Source organism: Theropithecus gelada, chromosome 7a, assembly GCF_003255815.1.
Source record: "Theropithecus gelada isolate Dixy chromosome 7a, Tgel_1.0, whole genome shotgun sequence".
Lineage (NCBI taxonomy): Eukaryota > Metazoa > Chordata > Mammalia > Primates > Cercopithecidae > Theropithecus > Theropithecus gelada.
In genome coordinates, this window is record NC_037674.1 from 41,575,061 (window position 1) to 41,587,112 (window position 12,052).

At 49.8% G+C, this 12,052-nt stretch overlaps 1 protein-coding gene across 1 annotated transcript in view; it reads right to left on the bottom strand.

Annotated features, from left to right (window-relative positions):
• MEGF11 (multiple EGF like domains 11) overlaps positions 1-12,052 on the bottom strand; it is a 379,169-nt gene that overhangs the window by 192,484 nt on the left and 174,633 nt on the right. Inside the window, exon 5 of the mRNA XM_025390189.1 lies at positions 5,655-5,747. Coding sequence (XP_025245974.1) covers positions 5,655-5,747 — 93 coding nt within the window. The remainder of the gene's footprint in view (positions 1-5,654; positions 5,748-12,052) is intronic.

Consider the following 12,052-nt stretch of genomic DNA (forward strand, 5'->3'; position numbering starts at 1 on the left):
AGTCCTGTCTTGTGCCCAGCGAGCGACTGGGGAGTAGGGGAGTAATTCTGCAAGATGGCAGAACAGTGTGTATCGGGCTTTGACTTATCCTGCACTTTGTCCTAAGTGCGTGGATAAGACCAGTTTGGTGGAATACATGATAATGTGGAAAACAGAGGGAAACGGAGGAGGAGGCTTCTCCCTCATCTCCACCCCAGGCCTTCTGGAGGGGAGGCGCAGGCCCAAAAACAAAATGCCATTCTGTAGCCTGGAACCCAAAATGCAAAGCACCCTGGGATGGGAGGCAGAGAAACGGGACCCAGGAAATACAATAATTAAATCATACAATGAAAGCTTAAATTTCCAAGTTAATTATTGGGCATCATTTATAAAAGTTAACAGGGCATATTTAATTTAGGAATTGGCTCACGTCCTTCTCCGTACAGCTGAAATCTCATAAATGAAATATACTGGATCATTGCCCAGTGCGGAAATAAAAGTTATGAATAATGTTTCTATCTCAATCATTGTCAGTGCTTTAATATTCCTAATTACTTTAAAAAACTAGATATTCAATATAGGAAAACTTTTTTCTTTTTATCTCCACTTGTGAGATTAGTGCAATTTAATAAGAGTCACTCTGTCGTCTTTATTCAGTATAAACTGACATTTCATCCTTTTACTCTTCATTATTATATGGGATGGAGGTTTATGACCAGGCAGGCAGTCACTCCATTTCCCCGTAGTGGTCCATCTAACAGCCCAGAATTATCTGATAGTTGGTGTGTCAGCCCACCAGGCAAATCAGTATCATCTCTCTTCCTTTATGGAGCAGAAAGAAATTAGTCCAGGCCTTTAAAAAAATCAGCTAGGGGGTTATAAGTCAGTAAAAGAATGAGAAGTCCCCACCCCCACCCCAGTACTAGATTTATCCCCTTCACTGCTGTCAAAGTCATAAATCCCTTGGCAGCCACAAAGGGCAGGGCAGGGTAGGGGCAGGCAGTCAGATGATGGATCTTTGCAACCCTCCCTGCCACTTCCAGGAATTTATCCTAAGAAGAAATTGGGACAAGTGGGCAAAGATATATGCATAAGAAGAATCACTGCAGCATTTTTACACAGGGCCACAATCCAGAAATCCCTAAAAAGTCCAAAACATGTTTTAAAAAATTCAGCACCAAAATCCATTTAGAGGCAAAATCTGCATGAAATCGATTTGAGGTTATATATTGTTTTTATGTCACTTGATGTGATCAGTCATAGTCACTTCAGAAATATCACTGTTTCACCCAGGGTGCTGCCCAGACCCCATGGGGGCATATGTCACACACAACATACTCACCATAGGCTTTCTAAACTCTGAAAAATTATAAATTCTGAAGCCAACAGGCCCCACGGATCTTGGATAAAGGATGGTGGGCCTATGACAGTAAAGAATCAGAAACAACTTCAATGTCCATCAACAAGGGACTAGTTAAATGCATGCGGTAATGCATAGAACGAAATTCTGTAAGGCCATTAAAAATCTAAGGGAGCTGGCCGGGCGCGGTGGCTCACGCCTGTAATCCCAGCACTTTGGGAGACCGAGGCGGGCGGATCACAAGGTCAGGAGATCGAGACCACGGTGAAACCCCGTCTCTACTAAAAATACAAAAAAAAATTAGCCGGGCGCGGTTGTGGGCGCCTGTAGTCCCAGCTACTCGGGAGGCTGAGGCAGGAGAATGGCGTGAACCCGGGAGGCGGAGCTTGCAGTGAGCCGAGATCGCGCCACTGCACTCCAGCCTGGGCGACAGAGCGAGACTCCGTCTCAAAAAAAAAAAAAAAAAAAAAATCTAAGGGAGCACATTTATTGACAAGAAAATGAGTGCATGACGTAAAGTTAAATTTAAACAGCAAGTTATAGACTAGCACACACCTTTGATCTAAATAATAAAAGTTATATCCAGATCTAGCTCAATGTGCAAATGTATAAAAGAATGGCAGGAAGGATAAGCATCCAAATGCCAGCAGTGGTTATCTCCGGGGTGGAGAGTTAACCTTTTTTGCCTAACTTTTGCTACAGTTTGATTTTTCTTTTTAACATGAACAGGTATAATTTTAAGAACCAGAGAGAAAAAAACCAAACAAGAACGATGCTTTCAATTAAACAAAAGCAAAGTTTCTCTGAAAGGGTGTCACACGACAAACCCCATTCAGTGATCTCCAGAGATCACACTGAAGTGGGACCGAGATACCTGTCTCCACAGATTCGCCCACAAAGACCCTAAGGCACTGTAGAGAGCGCACTGGCAGACAGACCCCAATAGCATGTAGCGAGCCGGCGCAAATTACTTGGGGAAAGCTGGTATCAATTTGTGTCCCATGGCTGACTCCTCTATCTCCACAATATCTCAGGGCCACATCTTTTAAGCAGAGCTCACATTTCCCTGTGAACAACCATGTTTTCTCATGACAGATCAATTTCAACATTGGGCTATATTAACAGAGGTTGAGCATCCAGAAGGAGGGAGAATATAGTAATTAAGAGTTCAGGTTCAGGACATAGGTTTTTGCTTGGGTGATAGTCCCAGACTTACCATTGACTAGCTGTGTGTCTGCTGGAAGTTCTTTAACCTCTGTCTGCTTCAACTTGCTCCTTTGTAAAACGGGGCTAAATAACAATTCCCATACTATAAGTTCGTTGTGAAAATTAAACAAGTAGATAAGTAAACAAAGCACTCAGTACATAGTAAAATTCAATATATAGTAGCTATCTCCACTCTCATTTTTCCATACTGGTCACACCAAGCTTGCAGTTGTGTGGTCAGATCTAGGAGAAAACATTTAAGAGGAATAAAGGCCACAGCCAATGGAGAGAAACCAGATGGGAAAGGTAGTCCAGACGACATCATGTGAGAAACAAGGGAGCTTGGAGAAGAAACACTTGGGGAGGAAAATGATCACTATCTTCTAATACCTGAAGGGTTGACCCATTAGAGAGTGTCTGGTTTCTTCTGTGCAGCCTCAATGGCCATTATCAACTGCGCTGAGATGACCATTTCTGTAGACACAGACTGTGGTCTTGTCCAATGAGCTCCTTGGAAGAAATTCCAGGGACAAGGAGCATCATGGTCATCCACCACCCTGCCCTGGACTTTATTATGAGCAAGAACCAACCAGTAGAAGCTAAAAGGTAGGTTTCCACTGCAGAGAAGGGAAAACTTTCCAACAATGAGAACGGGCTTCCATAAGAGGTAGTGAGTTCCTTGTCAGTGTAGATATTCAAGCAGAGGTTGGAAAGCTCTTAGCAGAGCATCTACACATTCAATGCTCTGAATGACACTGAAGGTGAGAATCTACGAATTGCTTTAATTCAATGCTGCTGTCCCTCAAACAGGGTTGGAACCTCTTTTAGAACTTCCCATGGGTTCAATAGCACATGCCTTTGAGTCGATTCAAAGCTCAATGACCCATGGCTCTTCAACCCATGAGGGTGCATTTAATTGAGAGGAAAGAGCTTTTGGGTTGCTTAGCACCAAGTCTGGTGACTGAATTGGGGGTGCGGGGGCGTTAAATCAGACAGTCTAGTTCTGTGCTGTAAATAACAGGTCTGTTTCCCGGCTTGCTTGGTAAATTCACTCTGGGGGCAAATCATACTCTAAACTGCCTAGTCCTGTTAATCAAATGCCACCTTTGTTCCAGCTCTTTCATTAGGCCAGAACCCTGAAAAGATACAGACCTTGTCTAAAAGACCCTCCAGGGCTCTCCCCATGGCCCAGCACAGTCCCGAGCATAGAGCGAGCACTAAACACAGTTACATTCATCGGTGGTTTCTATACACTTAGGGCCCCAGGGGACCCAGGCTGTATTTCAATCTCTAATAGGCTGCCCTCAGCATATAATCCAGCAGCAGCAGGCAGACCCATCCCAGCAGGCCTGACCTAATCCAAGTCAGATACTCCTCCCTCAAAGATTCCTTGTAAGCCAAGTTACTCAAAACAAAACACAGATAAGGGCGGGAAAGCCCAGACATTTTACCCAATGTGTTTTGCAGTTCAAGTTGACAGAAAGACTGGTTGGACATCTTCCTTTATTTAGCTCATCTGTGTCTCAGTTTACCTTTCATTGTCTGGCCCTGTTTCCCAGTCATGGCTCACTCAAAGCAGTAGAACAAGTGGAAGGAGGAGGCCACTGTGGTCACCAGAGGTCCCAACACATTGGGGGGTTTCTTGGATACCGCAAGCAGACCATGGACTCCCTGAGCCAAGAGAATCACCCAGACGCAAAACAAAACCACATACTGCCTTTGGCCAGAATGTTCTCATGCACTGCATAGACAGAGAGGCTCTAGTCAAGTCCTTTGGGAAAACAAAGAAACAAAAAAACATAACTAGATGTTTCCACCACAGCGGAGAGAGTAGAAAAGGGCAGTAACACTACACTGGGCCCACATGGACCCAACATTCTCCTCTCCAAGTTTTCAAGACTATGGTGGTCAGATATAGAGCGAGCACTAAACACAGTTACATTCATCAGCAGTTTCTATACACTCAGGGCCCCAGGGGACCCAGGCTGTATTTCAATCTCTAATAGGCTGCCCTCAGCATATAATCCAGCAGTAGCAGGCAGACCCATCCCAGCAGGACTGACCTAATCCAAGTCAGATACTCCTTCCTCAAAGATTCCTTGTAAGCCAAGTTACGCAAAACAAAACACAGATGGGGAACATGGAGGTGGCTCCCCAAGATGGACAAATAATAGGGCTTAGATCCCTTGTGGAACCACTGGCTATCTTATCTAATCAGGTCACCATAAAAACACTCTACTCCAACTCAAAGCAGGAAGAAATTTGGGCTTCAGCCTTAGTCAAGGCCTCTTTGAAAACCAAATAAGACCAAGATATTAACCAACCCTTGACTGCATAATGTGCCAATGGATAGGTGGTCATCCGCAAATATTAGGGGGCAATAAACCAGAGGGGAAGGAGGATTCATTTTCATCTGTGTTCTTGGCAGAGAATTCCCTGAACAGCTGCCAGGTAAGCCGCACCCTCTTGGTGGCCAGCCCCACAGTAGAGACAATGCACCACACCACTGTGGGTTACTGGGCCAGGCCCCAGAGCATCCACATCACCCCAAGCTCAGTAGGAAGGCTTCCCTGGAGAAGGTGAACCATCCACCCACAAAAATGTAGGAACACAAGGACCTACCCCCACGAGTGTCCTGTTCTAATTTTGGGGACACAGAGACATCCCAAATGTCCACCAGTCTCATAAATCAATTCCCCTGAGCCTCTGTGGGCACCCACAAAACCGAGTTTTTGGAGCAGTGAACCTGGGGACCCGGGCTAGACAATGGCGACCTCCTCAGTGTGTACTCCTGGGCACTGTGTCAATTTCACATCAACCATCAAAGACCATATCTAGAGGTGTTCCATCAAAAGTCAGAGTTGTCCAGATGACCCCACAATTCCATAAACATACAACACACAATGCCCCCACAGACCCCTACAAATCATCTCTCAAGTGCCACCAGGTTTTAACTGCAGGTACACCTCCCTGATGTTCAGACGGGCTCAGGCAGCCCATCCCAAGTCGCCCCAGCACAACACAAAAATGTAGCATGCACACACCACAACCCACCCCCCCTACCAAGTCAGAGCCAGGGGTCCTCCTGACCCCCAAACCCCAGACTCACCGCTGGAGCAGTCGGGCCCTCCCCAGCCAGGCTCGCAGTGACAGGTGTCCGGGGAAACGCAGCGGCCGTGCACACACTCCTCCGTACACAGGGCTGAGGGAACATGAGGAGAGAGAGGAAGAATCAGAACAACAGTGAAAACCAACCATCTGGTCAAGGAGCATAATCCATTTTGTCACAACTCCCTGGTGCCCAGGGATGCTCACAACGCATCACTGGCTTGGGGGAAAATCAAGCTCCACCTGACCTGAGTCATTTAATTAACACCAGAATGGATCCTACAAGAGTACATTTCATCCCCAGCCTCATTTCCTAAAATGAAACCCAAGCTGGAGAAGCGGTAACGTCGTTGGCTTTTCGAGAACATTTTCTCCAACGTTTAACAACAGAGACCTCCGCAAACCTCGGCTCCTAAATCCACACCCCTGCTCTCTTTCTGCATCTGCTTAGGAAATAACCTGTCCCTTGCATCTTCTGCTTTCCCCAGTTTCCTTCTGCAAAGGCCCCAAACTGTATCAGCCTGCCTGAAAAGAAGGTCCCTTCTCACTTTTCCCCCCACCTTTCTGCCCTCCTCCCCAAATGTCCCTATTTTGGGGCGCTCAAATGTCAGCAAATCTGCAAAGTACACACATGCAGAGGAAAAAAGCAACAGCTAATTATAAGAAAGTAATTAAGAGAGACATCCACGATGATGATAATTGTAATTAGAAAGTGCCTGGCAATTTCTTATCACACAGTTGAATGCTGCAGCCTCCTGAGGTGGGAGGTTACAGTGGCAGGCACTTTCCCTCAACCACTCTGGTGCCGAGGCTGATTGACAGCAGTTTGAGGAAGGGAAATTATTTTTCTCTTTCTTTGACAGAATCCACATTTCCTCAAGGTCATCTTTTGCTCCTGAAAGATCTGCCCCACCATCTAAGCCATCAGTGAAGGATTACAGAAAGCCCCCATGTGCCACCTCCACCAAGTCTGAAGGCTCAGGGAATCAGCACTTACCATCAACCCTGTCAATTTCTTAGACCGGATCGAGATGTGTGTGTGGTTTTTTTTTTTTTTTTTTTTTTTCCTGAAAGCAAGGGACTTCTCTCTGCCCAGTACTGGCCTGGGCTAGGGAGCAGATGGCCCCCTTTCGTAGCCTCCCACCCACTGCCTGGCCTAAATGCCCACTGGGAAGATGCTGTTGGGTTAAACAACAAGGCTCATTTAATGACTGGTGTGGTCCTCTGGCCCCTCCTAAGCACAGAAACTGACCCCGAAGCTGCTGCCTTAGCTTTGCCCAGGCCCCAGGCAAGGTAGACCCCAGAAGAGCCATTTCACATGCCCCACTGGTCAGTGGTCTGGAGTCAGCCTGTCCACTGCAAGGCTGGGATGTGGTGTGTCTGGAGATCCCTAGCACCTGGGTCCTTCTGATTGCTACAAGTAGCCTTTGGGGAGGGTTGTGGCACTTCCCCAGTGCTGGAGCTCCGCTCACTTACAGCCCTGGGAAGCGGCTAACCCATTGTTGGAGAACCCAATGGGCCCTGACCCCGGGGACCAGCTCCACTTAGAATCACAATGTGCTGCTCACGTGGCAGCTAGCAAGACTGTCACTCCTGCTGCTCGGGCTCCCACTGGACTTTCCAAACAAGTTTATATGAGTCAATGCCCCCAGGACACAGCAGTGTCCATCCTCTGGCTCCCCATGGGATGCCAGCCCCTCAGCCCAGCCAGCTACCAGCCCTGGCCTCAGCTGCTTCCTTTCCCTCATCCCCACCCCGACAGGCTGAGGTCCCCACATGCTCCACAGCTGGACCCATCAGTGTTACAGCTTGTCATATTAGCTCACTGACACCGCCAACTGCTTTCTGACTGCAGACAGCAGGACCCCGATCCCTGGGGTCTCTGCCTAGGGCGGTGAAATCAAGCAGTGACTTGCGAACCTGCTGAGTGTCAGGTCTCAAAGAGACTTAAGAGAAAATCATGTCCTGGCCCTTTGTTTTATATCTGGAGAAGCTGAGGCCTGAATGTTCATGGCCCCTTGTGCAGTGTGTGGCCTCTCAGTCAGGGAGGAAGGAGCTTGGGGTGGCTCCTGGAGCTAGAGGCCTCTGAAGGTGGAGAGAGTCCAAGGCTGTGGGGACTTCACATTTTGCCCAGGCTGGACATCCTCCCCCGCCCACATGGCTCAGGGGCTGGCGGTGGGGCCATTCCAGAGGGAACAGCAGAGGGGTGCTGTGACAGGCCCACAAGAGGGTCAGTGGTGACCAGAGACAGAGGGTGGAGGAGCTGCTTCAACATGCTCAGCACCACACAGGTTAGGGATAGGGTGGAGGGCAGATAATTTGAGAAGGAAGACCACCCAGTGACCTGCCTGCCCCCTGCTCCTGACCCTAGACACCCAGCCCATCCACCTGCCTCCTGTGCCTTCTCCAAGTTGGGAGGGAACAGCCTTCTGGTGCTCTGAGCAAGCTCCACACTGCACTGCCTTTTCCCTTGGTCCCTTTCTGAAGCCCCAGAGACCAGCAGGACAGTCTGCAGAGCACCGCCCCCAACACTGCAGACACAGACCCCAGCTCAGTCCCGTATCCAGCCCCTGGACCCTGGTAAGGACCCTGTTAAGGCAGCAGCTTCGGGGTCAGCTTCTGTGCTATGCATGGAGGATGGTCATCCCACAGTCCCTTGGCTTGACCCCAGGGATGCAGGTGCATCTCCCTCCTTTCCTCATCATCCTGGTATTTTGCCTGCACTGTTTGCTTGTCAAAACCTCAATCCATTCATATTTCATAGGTGTTGTTTAGACAGTGTTGTTTGAAGCATGAAATATTGATAGCAAATACCCGAGGCTCAGACTGCCATATTTGGCAATTGGGCCACTGCGTGTTTGGACACCTGGTGGGGAGGGGCTGAGGTGCCACGGGGAAAGTCTCCTAGGGAGGGTGGCGGTGGCCATCCCTGGTGCTGGGGCGGCCGACTCCGACGCCAGCAGCTGGCAGCCCATCTCCAGAGGCCTGGGATTACTCAGCTGCTGCTCCTAGAGCATATGGGTCCCCTAAGCTCTTTCAGACCACAGACCCCCATGCCAGTGACTGCCTGGGAGGGGCTGGGTTAGGGTGCTGCCACCCTGGGCTCCTTCTTGGAAACTTACAACTCTAAACAGGGCGTTTTGTCAAGTCCCTCTTCACACTGCTGCACATCCATCTGCTGTCATGGACGGGGCGGCTGGATGGGCTCTGACAGCACCAGCTGTGTGATGGGGTCAGCCACTCGCCCTCTCCTGGCCCCACCGAGAAATATGAACTACACTCTCACCACCCTGCCTCAGTCCTGATTCTGACCTCCCAGCATGCCAGAAGCCTTCTCGGCAAGCAGCAAGATGTGCAGGGGTTGAGAACAGACTGCATCCAGAATGCCGGGTCTGGCCCAAGCGCCTTATCAGCTCTAGGCCTTGGATGAGTTACCTCCATCTCTGTGTCAGCCCCATCTGTTCAGTGGGGTACGGTGGCAGGATGGGCCTCACAGGCTGTGTGAGGATTGAATGAGTTGATGGAGTGCCCAGAGCAGGGCCTGGGGTATAGAAAATGCTGTGTGAACCTTGCTGTTGTTACTAGAGTCTCCTCGGCCCTGAGGACAGGCTCCCGGTGAGGTTCGAGCCTCTTCTACCCTCCACTCACTCCCATCCTGCACAGAGGTCTTGGACACGTGACAGGTGGTCTGTAGGGAACTGCAGACAGATCTCTGGTTGGGGACAGTGCTGCTGGAGGGCAGTGCCATCTCCAGCCTTGGCAGGCAAGGCCAGGGTGGTAGCCAATGTGATGATCTAAGTTTAAATTCCACATCTGCCAATTACAATTACAGTTACAGGACAATAAACAATTAAACTTCCATGCCTCAGCTTTTCCATCTGTAAAATGAGGACAACAGTAGTGCCTACCTTATGGGTTGCTGCAAAGATTAAATGAAGTAAAACACGTAAAGTTCTTAGACCAGTGCCTGGCATATAGGCACATAGTAGGTACTCAATAAGCACGAGATGCTATTGCCATCTCTCTCTCTCTCTCTCTCTCTCACACACACACACACACACACGGGCTGTGGGATGTCTAACACAGCTGACAGCTGCTGCCATTTGTTGCCACTTCCTGTGCACTACCATTTTCTGAGCACCTACTATGTGCCAGACCTTAGGGCTTTCACACACACTCCCTCAGCCTCTGGCACAGGCCATCCCGGCACATGCTGAGGGAGGTAGCTATGTCTGCTGTCTCTCCTTTGAGGATCTCCAGCTCCTGGGGGAGACAGGCTGCTTCCCACTCCTCCTTTTTAAGCCCTCATGCTTTCTGGTACACAGTAGGTGCTCAATGCTTGTGAGCCCCACACTCACCTGCCCCAGGAAAGAATACCACAGCTCATGTGAGAAAGGCATGCTTGTTTTCCCCAAGCTCAACCTCAGAGCTTGGTCACGGAGAAGTCACCAAATCTGCAGACCTGTCCCTTGGCTCAGGCTGTTTATGGCCCTGTGGGACCAGGGTGATCAGGAGTGTTGAGGGTGGTGGTGTGGGGTTGCAGAACAAATCCAGCCTTGGGTGTCAGGCAGCCCTGATTCGTGTCTACAAACATCACTCTGTGATATCAATAACTCACCATCCTCTCTGGGCCCTGCAACTTCACTGGGAAATCAAGATTAAACCAGATGAGGTTTCAAGTCCCATGCAGCTAAGAATCCCCTCAATCTGTCCTCCTGCCCATCCCCTCCAGGACACACCTGGATTGCTGCCATTGCTCTGGTTCCCCTTCCTGGCCCCCAAGCCCCAGCCCCTTTCTATCACAGGGACCCCTGCTTTCTTTCCTCTATTCCTTTGGAAATGGCACTGGACGAGGAGCCAACTCTCTGGGTTCAGGCTCTTGTCCATAAAACAAGGGCATTAGAACACATTGCCTTTAAGGACCCTTCCATGGCTGACATCCCTCGATGCTTCTCTTCTGACCTAGGACCGCACTGACTCTAGCACACCACCTTAGAAAGCTGGAAGCTTGAAATACTTCCACTGAGCTCCCTAGCCCTGGGTCACCTGGCCACCAAAGCCAGGCACAGCCTCCATCATCCAGCCCCATCAAGAAGCCAGGAAGGGAGAGGTTCCTCCAGGCACCCTATTTGAACATGATGGAGGGTGAAAGATTTTTCCACAAGAAACCCCCATCCACAGGAAGGATAACCAGCCCTTTCTTTCTCTCGATCTCCATGGCACTCGGTGGAGGGTGGTTGCCCATTTAGTGGGATGTAGCACACTTGACCTCCTACCATTTCTCCTTTCAGTGTTAGTCCGGACCAGTAGTGGTCTGGACCAAAAGAACCCCACACCACCATCCTCAAGACCCCTGGCCACCTTGGTCCCATGGGGCCAGAAACAGCCTGAGCCAAGGTACAGGTCCAGAGATTTGGTGCCTTCTCTGTGACTGAACTCTGAGGCTGAGCTCGGGGAAAAGAAGCATGCCTTTCTTGTGAGCTTTGTGAGGGTAAACCCAGGGTCTGAAACATCCCTGTTATCTCCCCATGGGCCATGCATTACAGATATCCCACATGTGGCTGTTGGCGACTCCTCCCAGTACCCATGCCTTGCAAGTGATATTGACAAGACAGGGAGGAGGATCGGGAGGCAGAGGGTGAGATGGGGTAGGGGACAGGAGGTTGTTCAACCTGGAGAAGGAAGAACTAGGTGGAGGCAGGTCAAGGTCAGCTGACCAGGCTGAAAGCCCAATAGAGATGTAGGAGCCATTCTGTCCCAGACACAATAGGGACCCAAGGGAGCAAGTGACAAGGGAGCAGATATCCGCCTAACCCAAGGCAAGACTTTCTAACACCCGAATGGGTTCAGCAGTTCACAGGGCTGTTGTACAGGTAGGGAGCAGGCCACCATGATCATGCAAAGGATAGAGGACTGACATGCGCGTGGCAGGGCGGGGGCGGGCTCACTCTGCCAATCGTGGGGGATCCAGCTGGCTGCCTATTTTTGTAAACGAAGTTCTGTTGGAACACAGCCATGCCCAGTCATTTACATACTGTCTACGGCTGCTTTTGCACTACAAGGACGGAGTCGAGAGGGTTGCCACCGAGACTGACATTTCGCAAAGTCTAAAATGTTTACTATCTGGTGCTTCATGGGGGAGGCGGCCCCCTGTGGTAGAGGGCTTCTGGTCTGGTGGGAGACAGGACTATGGGACACGGAAGGTCTCTTCTTCCCCTTCCTCCCCTATCATTTACTTACTCCCTGGGATGACCAGATGACAAAACAAGGCCAAAAAAGGTGCTTAGAAAATACAAAATGATGCCAGTCCTACTTTCTAAAGTGGCACTCTGGGTCTACCCAAAGGAGCAAGGGCTGTCAAGCTGGGAAGCAGAACCTTGCAGCAGCCATGCGTGCTGA